A 19,237-nucleotide genomic window follows, 5' to 3' on the forward strand; every position below is an offset into this window, starting at 1 on the left:
TTATATCTGGTGTGTGCCCTCTCTTCCGTCTCAGTCAGACACATTTGAGGGGAAACCGTCTCACTTAATATCAATGTCATTGTTACGGCGTGACATGAATTTCACCTACCAAAGAGAACAGAGAGCAAAGTGATACTCTCTGCACTCCCTCAGCAACATGAGGTAAAGAATGTTCCTCAGATATACTGCTAATCCATACAGTATGACATGCTTCTATGGCTCTATTCTTCAATCATGTTCAGTGTTTCCTCTATATTCATTTAAAAGCGTCAGGGACGACTAAAACCTGATATAAAGGATATAGAAAAAGATAATGGAGCTACAGTATATATGTTTTAAATAAGATCATCTTTAAGAACTAACAATCACCAAAATAAAAACTAGACATTCAGGGAGAATCTAAAATTCAAAAAATGTCATGGCAGATACATATTGATTTTTGTTATAATGTTTGAGTCACTCAGAAAGCATAAGAACATTGCAAGCCATGGTAAAATGTGTAGAATTGTAGGAAATTAGCTTTAAACCTGTAAAATGTTCTCTCCACCCCATAGCAAAATGTGTAGAATTGCAAGAAAATAAGCTTTAAAAAAGCAACATTTTGTATTTGCGTCCAAGAGGGCTTCTACAACCACGCCATTGGCCATGCCCACTACCACGCCCTCCCCGCTAACTTTGCAACTGCTGCTGAAAAACATCCTAGGTTAAACACTGATGTTATGTCACGTAGCATTCTCGACACCAGCGGAGGCTGCTGAGGTGAGGACGGCTCATAATGGAGTGAATGGAATGGTATCAAACACATGGTTTTAATATGTTTGATACCATTCCATCCAATCCATTCCAGCCATTACACTCAATTCCAGCCATTATGATGAGCCTTCCTAGCCTCAGCAGGCACTGCGAGACACCATCTACAATGGTCAAAACACTGATTATGACTTCCAAAATCAAACCAAGGACTTTTTCATAATTTTTTGGACAGTATTGTTGTATTCCTGTAGGTTTTGATTTACACATTATGACTAGAAATGAAGACCGAGCATTATCAACGCAGGCTGAGCCATCATTTAGATTTACAAATGCAGCACATACAGTATCTCTAACTCAATGTATTCGAGACAGAGGTGTGGGTTTGTGCTGTGCCAAAATATTCTGCTGCTCTCCACAACTCCCTAGTCCCCATAAGACCCTGATGCCCACGCAGCACTTATTGACTGCACACTCAACAGAATTAGCCCACTGGACCATAGCCTCAGGCAGCTGTAAGTAGATAAGGAGCCAAAGCCACGACTGACCTGAAAAAGACCTAAGCTAGACACACAAGTATAGAGACAGATGCAGGCACAGCGCACACACAAGACCAAACACAAGACACAAATATGCACACTAGAACAAACAAAAGAAACGAAAGTGCTAAACACATAACCTAGGTTTCCATCCAATTGGCAACAGATTTTCATGCAAATATTATAAATATGCGCATTTTCCCACCAGCGAAGCGTTTTTATCAAACCGCCTTGTTGCGGATAAAAAGCTGTGCGTGATGATGAAGTGCACATAAAGTTACTTTTGTGGTTAAATTCCCATGTACGGAATAACAAATACTAGTTAAATGGGTTTCCATCACATTTTCAACTCTACTGATGGTTTTGTCCCCAAAAAATGTGTTATATAGCAAACGTGCCCACTCTGGTCTTGGCACGTGCACTCTAGCCAACAACTTGCAGATACAGTGTGGGTAAAGCCTACATCTGTGTTTCTCAACTCCAGTCCTCCAGTATTCTCAACAGCACACATTTTTGTTGTAGCCACAGACAAACTCACCTGATTCAACTCATTGACGGCTTGATGATTAGTTGACAAGTTGAATCAGGTGTGCTTGTCGAGGGCAACAACAAAAATGTGAGCTGTTGGGGATACTTGAGTGCTGGAGTTGGGAAACACCGGACTACATAATGAGATTATTTGTGGACAAATAGAGCAAGATTTTTTTAATGTCAAATGGCAGCCAAGCATCAATCATCATGTCATCAGAATAAGACACTCAATATTTATTTGAAAGACTCATCAACCTATTCACCATGCACTTTCATTACCCTGTGAAGTTCATCAGAATTTATTTAATCTGTAGACTAATAAACTGCATGCTTTCCCGAGTCGTAGTGGGAGGACCACACAATATCATTGCTTGACTCCAACTTTACTTTGATATGATGGTTATTTTATCAATATTTGAGCATAAAAGCGTTACTACCACCATTTCTCGTATAATTAATTTTACCGGCACAAAAATATTCGACCTTGACGAGAATATTTTGTGTTTTTGACATTTGGAAAGTTTACCGGCAAATTAGTTGTTTCCATCAGGCCTGTCGTGACATTTTTCTTTCAGACATGTACTTGACTCGCATAAAAAGGTTGGATGGAAACCTGGTTATAAGCAAACAAAAAAGTTAATCACGCAAAAAAAGATTGACAGATACAGACAACCATTTAAGACTGAAGCCCAAACAGATAACATTTAACTAAAATATAATAATTTCAAACGTTGCTTACTTTCGTATATGATCACGTCTCTCTATTATGCGTGGGAATACTTGGGAACAGATTTCCAAAATTTAAATCCCTTAATGCTGATTTGCTGGTGTTTTTAAGTATTTTATGTCCAACAATAATACAAAAAAGTTGTGTGTGTGTGTATTTATATATAATATATACACTACCATTCAAAACTTTGGGGTCACTTAGAAATGTCCTTGTTTTTTAAAGAAAAGCACATTTTTGTCCATTAAAATAAAATAAAATAGATCAGAAATACAGCGTAGACATTATTAATGTTGTAAATGACTATTGTAGCTGGAAACGGCTGATTTTTAATGGAATATCTACATACAGTTGAAGTCGAAAGTTTACATACACAATAGCCAAATACAATTAAACTCGGTTTTTCATAATTCCTGAAATGTAATCCTAGTAAAAATTCCCTGTCTTACGTCAGTTAGGATCACCACTTTATTTTAAGAATGTGAAATGTCAGAATAATAGTAGAGAGATTTATTTCAGCTTTTATTTATTTTAGAACTGTTTGGCCATAATGGCCATCGTTATGTGTGGAGGAAAAAGGGGGATGCTTGCAAGCCGAAGAAGACCATCCCAACCGTGAAGAACAGGGGTGGCAGCATAATTTTGTGGGTGTGCTTTGCTGCAGGAGGGACTGGTGCACTTCACAAAATAGATGGCATCATGAGGGAGGAAAATTATGTGGATATATTGAAGCTACATCTCAAGACATCAGTCAGGAAGTTAAAGCTTGGTCGCAAATGGGTCTTCCAAATGGACAATGACCCCAAGCATACTTCCAAAGTTGTGGCAAAATGGCTTAAGGACAACAAAGTCAAGGTATTGGAGTGGCCATCACAAAGCCCTGACCTCAATCCCATAGAAAATGTGTGGGCAGAACTGAAAAAGCATGTGCGAGCAAGGAGGCCTACAAACCTGACTCAGTTACACCAGCTCTGTCAGGAGGAATGGGCCAAAATTCACCCGATTTATTGTGGGAAGCTTGTGGAAGGCTACCCGAAACGTTTGACCCAAGTTAAACAATTTAAAGGCAATGCTACCAAATACTAATTGAGTGTATGAAACTTCTGACCCACTGGGAATGTGATGAAAGAAATAACAGTTGAAATAAATCATTCTCTCTGCTATTATTCTGACATTTCACATTCTTAAAATAAAGTGGTGATCCTAACTGACGTAAGACAGGGAATTTTTCTTAGGACTAAATGGTGGGAATTATGAAAAACTGAGTTTAAATGTAGTTGACCAAGGTGTATGTAAACTTCCGACATCAACTGTATGTACTGTATATACATACATACACACACACACACACACACACACACACACACACACACACACACACACACACACACACACACACACACACACACACACACACACACACACACACACACACACACACACACACACACACACACACACACACACACACACACAGTACCAGTCAAAAGTTTGAACACCTACTCATTCTGGGATTTTTCTTTATTTGTACTATATTGTAGAATAATAGTGAAGACATCGAAAACTATGAAATAACACATTTGGAATCATGTTGTAACCAAAAAAGTGTTAAACAAATTTAAATATATTTAAGATTTTAGATTCTTCAAAGTAGCCACCATTTGCCTTGATGACAGTTTTGCACACTCTTGGCATTCTCTCAACTAGCTTCACCTGGAATGCTTTTCCAACAGTCTTGAAGGAGTTCCCACACATACTGAGCACTTGTTGGCTGCTTTTCCTTCACTCTGCAGTCCAACTCATCCCAAACCACCTGAATTGGGTTGAAGTCAGGTAATTGTGGAGGCCAGATCATCTGATGCAGCACTCCATCACTCTCCTTCTTGGTCAAATAGCCCTTACACAGCCTAGAGGTGTGTTGAATCATTGTTTTGTGGAAAAACCAATGATAGTCCCACTAAGCTCAAACCAGATGGGATGGTGTATCGCTGCAGAATGTTGTGGTAGCATGCTGGTTAAGTGTGCCTTGAATTCTAAATACATTCCAAATTTAATCACAGAGAGTGTCACGAGCAAAGCACCCCCAACACCATCACACCTCCTCCTCAATGCTTCACGGTGGGAACCACATATGTGGAGATCATCCGTTCACCTACTATGCGTCTCGCAAAGGCATGGCGGTTGGAACCAAAAATCTCAAATTTGGACTCATCAGATCAAAGACAAAGGATAGATTTCCACCATTCTAATGTCCATTGCAAGTGTTTCTTGGCCCAAACAAGTCTATTCTTCTTATTGGTGTCCTTTACTAGTGATTTATTTGCAGCAATTAGACCATGAAGGCCTGATTCACATAGTCTCCTCTGAATAGTTGATGTTGAGATGTGTTTGTTACTTGAACTCTGTGACGCATTTATTTGGGCTGCAATTTCTGAGGCTGGTAACTCTAATGAACTTATCCTCTGCAGCAGAGGTAACGCTGAGTCTTCCTTTCCTGTGGCGTTCCTCATGAGAGCCAGTTACATCATAGCACTTGATGGTTTTTGCGACTGCACTTGAAGAAACTTTAAAAGTTCTTGACATTTTCCGTATTGACTGATCTACATGTCTTAAAGTAATGATGAACTGTCATGTCTCTTTGCTTATTTGAGCTGTTCTTGCCATAATATGGACTTGGTATTTTACCAAATAGGGCTATCTTCTGTATACCACCCCTACCATGTCAAAACACAACTGATTGGCTCAAACGCATTAAGGAAAGAAATTCCACAAATTAACTTTTAACAATGGAAACCTGTTCATTGAAATTCATTCCAGGTGACTACCTCATGAAGCTGGTTGAGAGAATGACAAGAGTGTGCAGAGCTTCATCAAGGCAAAGGTTGGAAACTATATATTTTTTTGTTTAACACTTTTTTAGTTACCACATGAATAGTAAAACTAAAGAAAAACCCTGGAATGAGTACGTGTCCAAACTTTTGGCTAGTACTGTATATTTTTATATTTTTTGGGTCAGAAAACTTTGGGGTGGAGGGGGGGAATAACACCACTCATGAGCCAAATTCGGTTTGCGGGCCTCCAGTTGGGGAACCCTGCCCTAGGCCATTACTTACAGTCATCAGTTCCTTCTGGAAGGACTTCCTCTCCTTGCCCTCTGCATTGTTGCAGTCCTCCTTCAGCTTCTCCAGAACAGACGCCACCCTCTCAGGCTCACTGTCGGGCTCTGTACGGCAGAAATGTGTCAGTGGTAGGTTGACGTAACCCAGGGCATCAGCAAACGCCCTCCAGCTTCCTACGTTCTCCATCAGTATAGTCCTTACAGAGGCATAGATGTACGTCAGGAACTTGCTGGGCTTAAGTATCTGCTCCAGTAAGAGTGTAGTGGTAAGTTCAGCACCGCTGAAGTAAATGGGCTTCACTTTCCCCACCACCAGAACATTTTTTGCATGGACAAGTCCTGTCCTACCATGATAGTAACCAATGTACCATTCCTTAGTCCACAACTGTCCCTTAAGTTTGATTTTCTCCTCGCTCAGAAGGGCAACGTAATCCCCCTTTTTGTACTCCAGTAAGTATTGGTTCTTGGTCTGACGGATGACTGTTTTGATAAATTTACCAAACTTCAGGTTGTGGATTCGTCGGTCATGGAACACAGGGTACTTGTTAGTGATGGCCAGAGGGGACAAAACAATTTTCCCTACTTCCTTCTTCTTCAGGAAGCGCCTCTGCGCAGACGTCCGTGGACCAGTCTTGGGTGGAGGTGTTGGTGTTTGAACGCAGAACTGGGCGAGAATACAGTCCTGGTCATCCTTGACCTGGACCCGCAATGTGAAATCTGAGACATCGTCAGCAGTGCGTGAGGCGATCACATAGACAAGCCGGCTAACCTTTCCTAGTTTGACCTGGAACCCCCTGACCACCCTGGCCTGCTCACTGTCCTTGACCTCATAGTTGGCCATATTGGAGTAAACCCCGACCCGAAGATCCTGTGGTCTAGCCAGGACAAACTGGTGCTTCCCCCAGAGCTGAAGGGCCACTGGAGGAGCAGAGTGGGCCTGCCTCCCCACCTCACTCACCAGTAATGTCTTTGGGGCACAGTCATGGCCGAAGATAGCCACCACAGTCTTAAAGGATGGGTGAATGTGCTTAGGCCCATAGACGCCCAGGGTGACCTTTTTCACCACGTTATCCCAAACTGTGGTGTCTGGAGCAACCGACTGTGCCTGGGCCACAACAGACACATACATACAGGGCTCAAGGTTATCCAGACAGACCTGGACGGTGTCCCCATACATGTACGCCTGTGGGATTGGTGTGTAGGGGCCCTCCTTGCAGTCACTCCTCACACACATGACCTCTGTCGTCTGTCTGCTCTCCTTCTTCACCACAACTGACACGTTCATCTCAAGGGTGACTGTGGTTTTGGTCTCCATGTTGCTGAGTTTGATCTCCACAACTGGGCTCACAGTGGTGCAGCGGTCGTTGTTGAGTTCCAGAGGCGGGTCCAGCAGGGCCTTCATGGAGATCTGCTGGGTGTCTCCAGGGGCCACGTGGCCCTCAGGGATGTGAATGCTGATGCTGGTGTCTGGAAGCTGGACAGCTCCTCCAGAACTGTCTAGACGGCAGACAATGTTGGTCTCTACCGGCTGCGTTTGGCCCCAGCCTGGGTTCTGGCCCATGGAGTCCAGGTCATGGCAGGACCTGGCTTGCTTGCGGTGATTGAGCCATGCTTCCCGGAAATCCTCTCGGCTCTGGAACTGCTCAGGCGCAGGGGCTTTCAGGCCTCCAAAGAAACTGGAGGATGCCTTTGGGGCGTCATTCTGAGCCTGCAGGATGGAAAGTTCTGAGAGACTATAGGATCGCTTGCTCCTGAAGAATGGGTTGTCCCTGCGTAAGGTCTGGCCCACTCCCAGGCTGGGGCTGATGTGGTTCAGATCAAAGATGCTACTGCCAAAGCCATTGATGTTGACAGTGCTGCTGGTGGAGTTTGGTGGCACAGAGGGTGCTGTGTCAAAAAGAAGAAGATCCACTGACTTACTGTTCTCATTACTGTTCTGATCCAGCGAACTCTGAAGGGCTCCATTGAGGAACGGGTTGGTGGCGCTACGACTAAGGGGCTGGTGATGGGGGGCAAAGGGGTTCCCGTTTTGGGGGGCAGTGGGTTTCAGGATCACCCCGGTCCAATCTTCAAGGAGGTCCAGCTCCTTGGCTCCCTCCTCAACAGAGCAGTCTCCTAAGCTGTCGATCATACCGCTGTCACTGAAGGAGGAGTCCCGGTAGTTGATGGATTGGACGTATGCCGCAGGGATGTAACCCATCTCAGTTTTGTTGTGGGCGTACCACCACTCTCCACCCGATGTGTCCAGCACAAAGAGATGTTCTCCCTTGGAAAACTTGAGGGTGGTAAAGCTGGAGGGACAGTAATCCTTAATTGCAATGACTTCCCTGGCAGTGCCAAAGGAGGCAGTGGCATCCAGTCTTAAGGCACTGGGAGAAGGCACTGCAAAAAAAGAACACCAAAAAAGTCAATCTGTTATCAGGTAATCTATACTACAACAAAATATCTCAAATACGAATCAACTTCATTTGCGTACCTTTGACATCTGTGAGGCAGTTAGATTCAGAGACTCCATCACTGAGATCAATGAGTGTCCCCTCTGACTTGCAGCGTGGCAGTGCAATGTTGTTGGTCGCCCTGATTCGATGGGCGGCCATTGTTGGTTCTTTCCCTGCACACACAGCCTATGTGCTCAGGCTGCTCTCCTGGGTTCCCTTTCAGCCAATGGCAGAGTTAGTCGTCAACAGCCTTTCATAGTCTCTGGAGATGAAATAGAAAAAAACAGGATTAACTAATGGCTTATTTATATCTAATTAGCTTTTAGCGACACTTGACAATCTCATTAAATGGGCCTGATGCATTCTGATTAGAACAATATATCAGACTTGCAACCTGCTCACTAATATAATTAAGAGGCACAAATAATGGATTGCCAAATGGTGACAGAATGTAAATATCCCCCAGATATTTACAAGTTTCATATCCCAGAAGATAGGATTTTGGATGTGGCAATTACAAGAAAAACACAAATCCCTGGTGTCTCTGTGTGTGTGTGGTTGGGGGTGGGTCTGACCATGTAATTTCTGCACACACAAAACACAAATTCCTCTACCTCGAGGTGGGTGGAGAGGACATTCAACGTGAGATTTCAAGGTATGCATTACTATTATTTGAATTTCATGTGAAACCCTATAGACACTGAATTGTATTAACCTCATCTCTCTTTGGTCTACAACCTTGACATTCTACATTATGTTATACTATACCAAAGGCAGGTCGCCCTGACAGAATGCAATTGACAGCTTAATAACTTTTTTTGCCTCCTCTCGTCTTTGAAATAGATCCTGTTGATGTTAGCAGGGCCCTTCATTACGCTATGCTTGAAATAGTAAACCCTTGGGTCCTCCAAATGTTGTTTTAACTTTGAAGCGTTTGTGGGTTTCACTCCACTCAGTTAGTTCTCCTGTACTTTGAAAAAAAATCGAACCATCAAGGAGATATCAGTGAAAGCAATTTCTAGAATATGTATGTTACAAATAGTGTGTAGAGCTCATTTCCATATCCATTTCCTTCCCTGTGAAACTTTTTTATCCTTGATCATCCTTTGGAGAGGATAGTTCTGCACTGAGGGCCATCAAAAAGGACCTGGAGGAAGAAAGGGGATAGCTAAAGACCCATACGGAAACAGAATGATAAATGAAGTGTATATCCAAAAAGCTCAATTTGAATTCAAGTAAACATTTTAGCCCACAAACTCAGATACTTCAGACGGGAGAGTAGACAGCACTTTGAGCTGCAGCCCAAAATAATCTGACAAAATAGGCGTGAATCACAACATAACAACTTTTATTATAGCCTACTTTTTGGCTAAAAACAATGTTTTGGTCAAGACAACCTACACGAAGCCTTATATTTTTTACTGCTTTTAACAAAACAACAGACCAGGTGTTGCTACTCGCTGATGTCTTATGGGAAAATCCAGACCTTATCTCAGCTAGTCTCCATTTTCTTTCCGCATATTTTTTTGATGACCCAATGGCAACACACATTAAAAAAACAGTCACATCTGCTGCCTCTCCCAAACTCAAGGAGAGGTGGTTTGTGTAAAGTGCCAAAACCCCCTGCCTACTCTCCTGTGCAGTATGAAGGCAACAGCACACAGTGGTTTCTGACAAATAAATAGGCTTGTGGCAAAGTATACAATTTGAACTGTAATATGACTTAGAGCAGTGGTCAACAACCTTTTCTGAGTCAAGATCTACCCCTCAGGATTATTTTAAACATGACTTAAAAGATGTAACATTAACCTAATAAAAACAGTTCTGTAAGAATTAGGTTTGTGCAGTAGGCCTAATATATTATCACTGCATATTGGCTATATGCATGGCCTGCCAATATTGTTCTTCTCAGACCATATTATATTTAAAAACTTGCGCTTTGATTACAAAATAGATCAGTTGGAGTAGCACTTGCAAAGCACAGCGGAGCATGAATTGAAATAATTAGATTTTTTATGTTACTGGTTTGCCTTCATCTGATGGTCATGGTGCTTTCAAGACAACTGGGACGTCAGTGATCTTCAGGTCGGAAAGTCAGGGGTCTAGAAAGATGCCAGAGTATCCAGCTTGGAATTGGGAGTCCCATAGGGCTGCGCACAAATGGCGCAGCGTTGTTGGGGTTAGGGTTTGGCCGGGGTAGGCCGTCATTGTAAATAAGAATTTGTTCTTAACTGACTTGCCTACTTAAATGAAGGTTAAATACAAATAAATAAATAAAACAATAAAATAAAGTGTTGAATAAAAACAGTGTTGACAGTGCTGAATATTTGTTTTTACATGAACTCTCTTAGAAAAACAGCAGCTCTTTGCTGTATTCTTTGACAGTCTCGCTGTGGTCATGGTTTTAAAAAGGCTGAATAAAAGATTTGACAAGAACTCACTCATAAAAACAGCAGCTCTTTGCTGTATTCTTAGACACTCTCTCTGTGGTCATGGTTTTAAAAGTTATTAAATCTTACTTAGGCTAGTGTCAAACTTTGCTGTGGCCGGTGTCGTAGAAGCTCTGTAGGCACTGTGATTTGAGCTATCCGATTGGCCAGCGCAGTAGACGCACTTGATTTAGCCACAGATCCTCCGGTCCGCCTGGTAGGCGGAGTTCCTCTTTTCAGACAAATTCAACGGTTCAAAATAGAAAATACTTTGCTTACCAGGTGCGCAAGGCTTCTGAATCAAGTGCACCTACCGCCAACAGTGCAACATGAATGACAAAATAAAAGGAGCGCAAGCCTTTTTCACAGCCTTTATCGTTGGCTTTTCCACTGAAATGTTTGGTGATCGACTAGGAATGGTCGACCGGTTGGTGACCACTGGCTTTCAGTTGTGACTATTATAGATGCTCTCCTGACAAAGAGATGATGTACCAATAACACCAAACTCTAAAACCTCTTTGAAAACCCAGACTGAAGAGGTCAAAATGCAGCAGAATACATTAAACCATCTCAACTCTTTTGCCCTATTCTTGTAACCAGATGTGGGTCAGTAGAACACAGCACTGATTCTTGATACACAACCAACTACAATTAATCTATAATTCAGTAACTTCATAGGTTCTGGGGAAGGGGTGTTCATGGAGGAAAGGTCTTATGACACCACTGAAATGTTTTTACTAGAGCATGAGTGATTCTAAGGGTGCTCCGCCAGGCACCAGCAGGAGAAAAAAAAGGTATGATGTGAGGAATACAACATTGCTTCACAAAGTGGTGAAGATGAACTCCTCTGTCCTTAAGACTGCCAACACGAGCCATTGATAAAGAGTATGGGGGAATTTGATTGTCAAATGTATGTGTCCATGCAGTGGTGTAGTGGAGGGTATATGCCGTAAGCACACTTATTTTTCAGCCGCGTTGTGTTTACCCACTTCTTAACCACGGCAGGTAGCCTAGTGGTTAGAGCGTTGGGCCAATAACCGAAAGGTTGCTAGATCAAATCCCCAAGCTGAAAAGGTAGACATTTGTTGTTCTGCCCCTGAACAAGGCAGTTACCCCACTGTTCCTAGGCCATCATTGTAAATAAGAATTTGTTCTTAACTGACTTGCATAGTTAAATGAATAAAAATCCCCACAATGGATATCAAAGCAGAGTAGTGGAGGGATATGCTGTATCAATTAATAAGGCTGACGGAACAGATCAAAATGTTCAGCTTAAAATGTTGATAAACTATTATTTCTTTGCACATTCCAGTGGTTTCATGGACAGAGGAGGATATATCCATTAGACATTTTGAAAGAGGGAGATCTAAAGATGCAACCACTATCATGGGTTGCTAATATGACTAGGATAATGCCTTCAGTGGCTAGACAAGGAAAGAAAGATTAAAGAAAACCAATAGAACAGGAGAACGCATATGAGGACGTCTTTATAAAATAATTGCCTCACGTTTCTATGGTGGGCTATATGCTACTTTGAAGCGAGGTAAGACATCCCTCATAATATGAAGTAAAACAAGAGGTTTCAAACAATTAAGGAACAGGGAAAATAAAGTGACGCTAATGATAGGCCTCATCCAAAAAACTTTCGCAATTAAAATGTTAACTAGCTACAAAATAGCCTGCGCTTACCTGGCAGAAACCTGTGCATGAATTTCTGCCTCCTTTATCTGTTTCAATAGTAAGCCTACTATTAGCGTACTTGCACAGTACAGCTTGGGTTGTCCTGACTGTGAAAGACCAATATGGGATAAATAATTGTATGTAATTCAGAGTGTATGTCACCGTTTCTGATACACTTAGAAAAAAGGGTTCAAAAAGGGTTCTACATGGAACCCAAAAGGGTTCTACCTGGAACCAAAAGGGTTCCGCCTGCAATCAACAAGGGTTATTCAAAGGGTTCTCCTATGGGGACAGCCGAAGAACCCTTTAAGGTTCTAGATCGCACCTTTTTTCAGAGTTTACCATTTTTCACACAGCGAGTCTTTCCTTCGCCAGGTGGGCCGTTTGGGAGTATATCCACCTCTCCAGGCAGGACTACTCTACTTTGACCATTGCACATTAACAAAGCGTTTTGAGAGAGGAAGCTAAATTATGTTTCAAGCCAACGTCACTAACAATGGCATGTCATTTAGAGTCTCACTTCACATCTCAGAAGCCCTTTCTGCTCTGCTTAGCTGCTCAGCCATAATCTCTGCCTCGTTGGTTCACATAATGGGAAGATAACTAGTCAGGGATTTATTCCAGTAGGGTGATTCCTCAAAAACGAGAACAAAAGGCCAAGATTTTTGGTGATTTTTCACAAAATGTAATACATAGAAGGCGCCTTTGGAGGAAGGACTGTAGACATATACAGTGATGCCACTGTATTTGACATGAGTATCCTTAAGCATAATTAAAAAAATAATTACACTGATCAAAAATAAAAATTCAATATGTTACAGTTCAAATAAGGAAATCAGTCAATTGAAAAAAATTCATTAGACCCTAATCTATGGATTTCACATGACTGGGAATACAGATATACATATGTTGGTCACGGATAACGTAAAAAAATAGGTAGGGGCGAATTTTGAAAATGTACAATATTTGTGCGTTTTTCTTTTCAACAATCTAAGTGCAAAGCTCTTAGAGACATGTCCAGAAATCCCTGCCAAAGGTGATTCTAACATGTATTGACTCAGTGTATAAATACTTACAGTTGAAGTCAGAAGTTTACATACACCTTAGTCAAATACATTTAAACTCCGTTATTCACAATTCCTGACATTTAATCCTAGTAACAATTCCCTGTCTTAGGTCAGTTAGGATCACCACTTTATTTTAAGAATGTGAAATGTCAGAATAATAGTAGGGAGAATGATTTATTTCAGCTTTTATTTCTTTCATCATATTCCCATGGGTCAGAAGTTTACATACACTCGATTAGTATTTGGTAGCATTGCCTCTAAATTGTTTAACTTGGGTCAAACGTTTCGGGTAGCCTTCCACAAGCTTCCCACAATAAGTTGGGTGAATTTTGGCCCATTCCTCCTGACAGAGTTGGAGTAACTGAGTCAGGTTTGTAGGCCTCCTTGCTCGCACACGCTTTCAGTTCTGCCCACACATTTTCTATAGGATTGAGGTCAGGGCTTTGTGATGGCCACTCCAATAACTTGACTTTGTTGTCCTTAAGCCATTTTGCCACAACTTTGGAAGTATGCTTGGGGTCTTTGTCCATTTGGAAGACCCATTTGCGACCAAGCTTTAACTTCCTGACTGATGTCTTGAGATGTTGTTTCAATATATCCACATCATTTCCCCCCCTCATGAAGCCATCTATTTTGTGAAGTGCACCAGTCCCTCCTGCAGTAAAGCACCCCCAAAACATGATGCTGCCACCTCTGTGCTTCAAGGTTGGAATAGTGCTCTTCGGCTTGCAAGCCCCCCCTTTTTCCTCCACACATAACAATGGTCATTATGGCCAAACATTTCTATTCTTGTTTCATCAGACCAGAGGACATTTCTCCAAAAAGTACGATCTTTGTCCCCATGTGCAGTTGCAAAATGTAGTTTGGCTTTTTCATGGCAGTTTTGGAGCAGTGGCTTCTTCCTTGCTGAGCAGCCTTTAAGGTTATGTCGATATAGGACTCGTATTTACTGTGGATATAGATACTTTTGTACCTGTTTCCTCTAGCATCTTCACAAGGTCCCTTGCCGTCTCCTTCCTGAGCGATATGATGGCTGCGTGGTCCCATGGTGTTTATACTTGCGTACTATTATTTGTACAGATGAACGTGGTACCTTCAGGCATTTGAAATTTGCTCCCAAGGATGAACCAGACTTGTGGAAGTCTACAATTTATTTTCTGAGGTTTTGGCTGATTTCTTTTGATTTCCCCATGATGTCAAGCAACGAGGCACTGAGTTTGAAAGTAAGCCTTGAAATACATCCACAGCTACACCTCTAATTGACTCAAATTATGTCAATTAGCCTATCAGAAGCTTCTAAAGCCATGCTATAATTTTCTGGAATTTTCCAAGCTGTTTAAAGGCACAGTCAACTTAGTGTATGTTAACTTCTGACCCACTGGAATTGTGATACAGTGAATTATAAGTTAAATAATCTGTCTGTAAGCAATTGTTGGAAAAATGACTTGTGTTATGCATAAAGTAGATGTCCTAACCGACTTGCTAAAACTATAGTTTGTTAACAAGACATTTGTGGAGTGGTTGAAAAACGAGATTTAATGACTCCAGCCTAGCCAACTTCAACTGTATGTGAATGTTTTTTTCTGTATTTGATTTTCAATATATTTTCTAAAATTTCTAAAAACATGTTCTCACATTGTCATGATGGGGTATTGTGTGTAGCTGGGTGAGAAAAATAAGGGGCATGAATACTTTCTGAAGGCACTGTATATCCTTCATAAATCATACATGGTATCGCATCAGGGCACTGTATATCCTTCATAAATCATACATGGTATCGCATCAGGAGAAGTAAACTAAAGATGTAGTTTGTATTTTTTTTATGAAGTCCATTAGAACTTGCCAAACTGCATCTATAAAGTCAGTGACTCGTCTGTAGCATACTGAATCGCATAGTTAAGAGAAACCTTAATTTTGCTCCCTAATTTGATATAATGATATAGGTCTACTGATTTAATCAAAGTGTTGACGATGGAGTAGTCAACTGCTGCTTTCTGTGTAGCAAAGCTCATGAATAACACCTGCTTCATTCTTCGATCATACATGAATTGCAGTTTGCTGAGAAAAGGCCTCTGAAAAGGAAGCGTGAAGGCTGTGGAAGTCCGCAGACTCCTACAAGAATCTTTAAGAAGAAATCTGTGGGTCAGTCTTTTTTTAATAAATGATATACTGCAATTCAAAAAGAGAGATGCAAACACTTGTTGAAATTCTTTCACTAATGTAACAGACCTCTTCTCTTAACACGTATGGACCCAGAACTTAATGGAGCATCTGTTCTGTTTATTTTAGAGACCCATTTTTTTATTTGAAAAGGTGCCCATCACACAATTAGTTTGATTTGAAAAGTAACCTTTAAAACATTTTGTCAAATTAATTTGGACTATTTACAACAGTTTTCTGATTTAATAAAATACCTAATTTGAAGAACAAACATAATTGTGGCAATTCATATCATCCAGTAAAATAATTCAATCTCAAGGGACAATATCCCTAAAATACACTGAATTCATACACAATCAGTCATTTCAATTGTAATCAATACCACAACAAATTGTAAAGGTTTTCTTCCAGGGGTGAAGGAGAGGACCAAAATGCAGCGCGGCTAGTGTTAAACATGTTTAATACAAGAACAAGTGAAACACTACAAACAACCTACAAAATAACAAATGTGCAAAACCGATACAGACCTATCTGGTGCAGAACACAAACACAGAGACAGGTAACAAACACCCACAAAATCCCAACACAAAACAAGCCTCCTCATCTGTCTCTGATTGAGAACCCACACTAGGCTGACATAGAAACAGACAGACTAGACACACAACATAGAATTCCCACCCAGCTCACGTCCTGACCAACTAAACACATACAAAACAACAGAAAACAGGTCAGGAACGTGACACAAATGTTTTTATTCAATAATTTAGCTGTGTATTTCTGAAGGAATCAAGGCATTAGAATGTCCCAGAGGCCCGGGGTATCCTGGCTGGCTACCTTCTTTTTAAATCGAGAGGAGTCAGTAAGTTCTGAAAGATGAGACATTGAGGATTATAATACTTATAATATTATAATATAATGTCATACAAGCAAACCACACACCCATGAGTCCAAAATGTGCACTTTACATTTCCACATTTGAAAACTCATGTAATTTACAGCTTCAATGTTTATGATCGCTTGTTTGATCCACAGTTAGAAGGATGACATGCGTTATACCCTGGGTTGTTCTGAACAGAATGAGCCAAGGTGTATTGTATTGTGAAGAAAATTTGCTGTGGACCACAGGCTTGAAAGCATTCATAACTCCCCATTCAATGCGTACCAAAATTACAATCTGTTTGTCTGAAGTGCCTTATAAAAGCCTGACACTGTAAGATCGTATTTTATAACATAGATAGACATGTTGACAACAGAATAAGCTTTCAAATGTCCCAGATTGCGATTTATAATGGAAGGTATTTGGATTACGTAAATAACAACAGTAATTGTGTGATGGTGGGGAGACTGTTCCAAATAAAAAACTACAAGTGTGCTGCTTCAGTTCCTTAATGTTGACGGGTCTTTCCTTGAGTAATAAAATTTCATTTAAATGACTTAGGAACTGTGCACAGTTTGAAGAGGTGTGTGGCCACTTGGAAACACCACTTAGACCTCTCACTCAAACCATTGTGATGTTTTTCTTCTTATCTTGGACCTACTCCAAAATGTCAAATTAATATTGTTATTATGTTACTGAATGCTTCTAGAGTATTTTCAAATTCCGTTATTGAAAAGTACAGTAAAAAAGTACAGTAAAAAGTACAGTAAATGTAAAATGCACAATGTCAACACTGAAATGTTTGGATTCAGTCTTGTGTCAGGTGAACTGTTGTGTCCTCACCTTAGGTCTGATCATTTTTCCATAATCCGTGTTCTTTCAATTACTACCATAATCATCATATTCATTTTGTAGTTGTTCAGTTAGAAACATTTCAATTTGGCCCTAGCATTGTAGGTGCTACAAACAAAATTGGTGTCATATGAAGCTTCGCTGCTTGCTCTGTAATGAGTAGTATTTTGATATCAATTTCAATTTTCTTACATTTATATATGAATATTATAAATCAAATCAAACTTTATTTGTCACATGAGCCCAAATACAACAGTGTCAAATATATACATGCCATGGCCTTGTTGGATACTCGTTTCTGATTGGCTTGAAGGGCATTCTAGAGTGTGCATTATTTTCCTATAACGCACGGTATATCGGCATTCAATAGCTTTAGTTCATTCTTACATGTTTGAGCTGCTTTGAAAGCAAAAGTCGACATTATTGGCATTGTTGAATTCAATTTTCATAATAGCAAGCTAGGACTGATAGTTTGGTTAGCTAAACTAGCAAGTCTATTTGTTTGGTTACAAAGGCAACTACTGTATATCTAGTAAACTTGCTAGCTACTTCAGTGGATGTTGAGCACATTTCTACTTTTCTAACGGAAAATGTGTTAAATTATAGCCATGTTATTAAAGGGATAATGAACTCAGGTCTCTATGCATTCTCAGTAAAATAATGCAACTCCATGGAAGGTGGGTTCCACTCCGCTAGCAGATCGTGGAACACATCTTCCACGTTGTTCATTATTTTCCATAGAATGCATAGCCCCTCATTGATTATCCCTTACAAATACATATGTACAGTGCCTTCAGAAAATATTCAGACCCCTTGACATTTTCCACATTTTGTTACGTTACAGCCTTACTCTAAAATGTATTAAATTAATAAAAAATCCTCAGCAATCTACACACAATGCCCCATAATGACAAAGAGAAAATGGGTATTTAGAAATGTTAGCAAATGCATTAAATTTAAAAAACAGAAATACCTTATTTACGTAAGTATTAAGGCCCTTTGCTATGAGATTTGAAATTGAGCTCAGGTGCATCCTGTTTCCATCGATCATCCTTGAGATGTTTCTACAACTTGATTGGAGTCCACCTGTGGTAAATTCAATTGATTGGACATGATTTGGAAAGGCACATGCCTGTCTATATAAGGTCCCACCGTTGACAGTGCATATCAGAGCTAAAACCAAGCCATGAGGCAAAGGAATTGTCCTTAGAGTTCCGAGACAGTATTGTGTCAAGGCACAAATCTGGGGAAGGGTACCAAAAAATGTCTGCAGCATTGAAGGTCCCCAAGAACACAGTGGCCTCCATCATTCTTAACTTCTCTAGGGTAGGGGGCAGCATTCAGAATGTTGGATGAAAAGCATGGCCAAATTAAACTGCCTGTTACTCGGGCACAGAAGATATGATATGCATATAACTGGTAGATTTGGATAGAAAACACTCCAAAGTTTCGAAAACTGTTAAAATAGTGTCTGTGAGTATAACAGAATTGATTTGGCAGGCAAAAACCTGAGAAAAATCCATTCAGGAAGTCGTTTTTTTGTTGGTTTTGTAGTTTTCTATTCAATTCCATTACAGTATCCATTGACTTAGGACTCAAATTGCAGTTCCTATGCCTTCCACTAGATGTCAACAGTCTTTAGAAATTGTTTCAGGCTTGTATTCTGAAAAATGAGGAAGTAAGAGCAGTCTGAATGAGTGGACCCTAAAGTGTCACAGAGCTTTTTCATGCGTGTGACCGAGAGAGTTCCTTTCTTATTAAATATTATCGATTATTTAGGCTAAAAACAACCAGAGGTTTGAATATAAACATCGTTTGACATGTTTCTATGAACTTTACGGATACAATTTGGATTTTATGTCTGCCTGTTTTGACTGCGTTTGAGCCTGTGGATTACTGAAGAAAACGCACGAACAAAACTGAGGTTTTTGGATATAAAGAGACTTTATCGAACAAAAGGAACATTTACTGAGTAAATTAATATCTGCTGAGTGCAACCATATGAAGATCATCAAAGGTAAGGGATTAATTTGATCTCTATTTCTGACTTGTGTAACTCTTCTACTTGG

General features: G+C 40.5%; 1 protein-coding gene across 1 annotated transcript in view; it reads right to left on the reverse strand.

Moving 5' to 3' along the window:
* The window catches only part of LOC129821194 (SH3 domain-binding protein 4-like), a 59,955-nt gene that overhangs the window by 16,634 nt on the left and 24,084 nt on the right, over positions 1-19,237 (reverse strand). The window contains exons 2-3 of the mRNA XM_055878566.1: positions 8,142-8,365; positions 5,661-8,047 (exon numbers count right to left, since the gene is read on the reverse strand). Of these exons, the coding sequence (XP_055734541.1) occupies positions 5,661-8,047; positions 8,142-8,262 (2,508 nt within the window). The 5' untranslated portion in view covers positions 8,263-8,365. The remainder of the gene's footprint in view (positions 1-5,660; positions 8,048-8,141; positions 8,366-19,237) is intronic.

Source organism: Salvelinus fontinalis, chromosome 23 (assembly GCF_029448725.1).
Source record: "Salvelinus fontinalis isolate EN_2023a chromosome 23, ASM2944872v1, whole genome shotgun sequence".
Lineage (NCBI taxonomy): Eukaryota > Metazoa > Chordata > Actinopteri > Salmoniformes > Salmonidae > Salvelinus > Salvelinus fontinalis.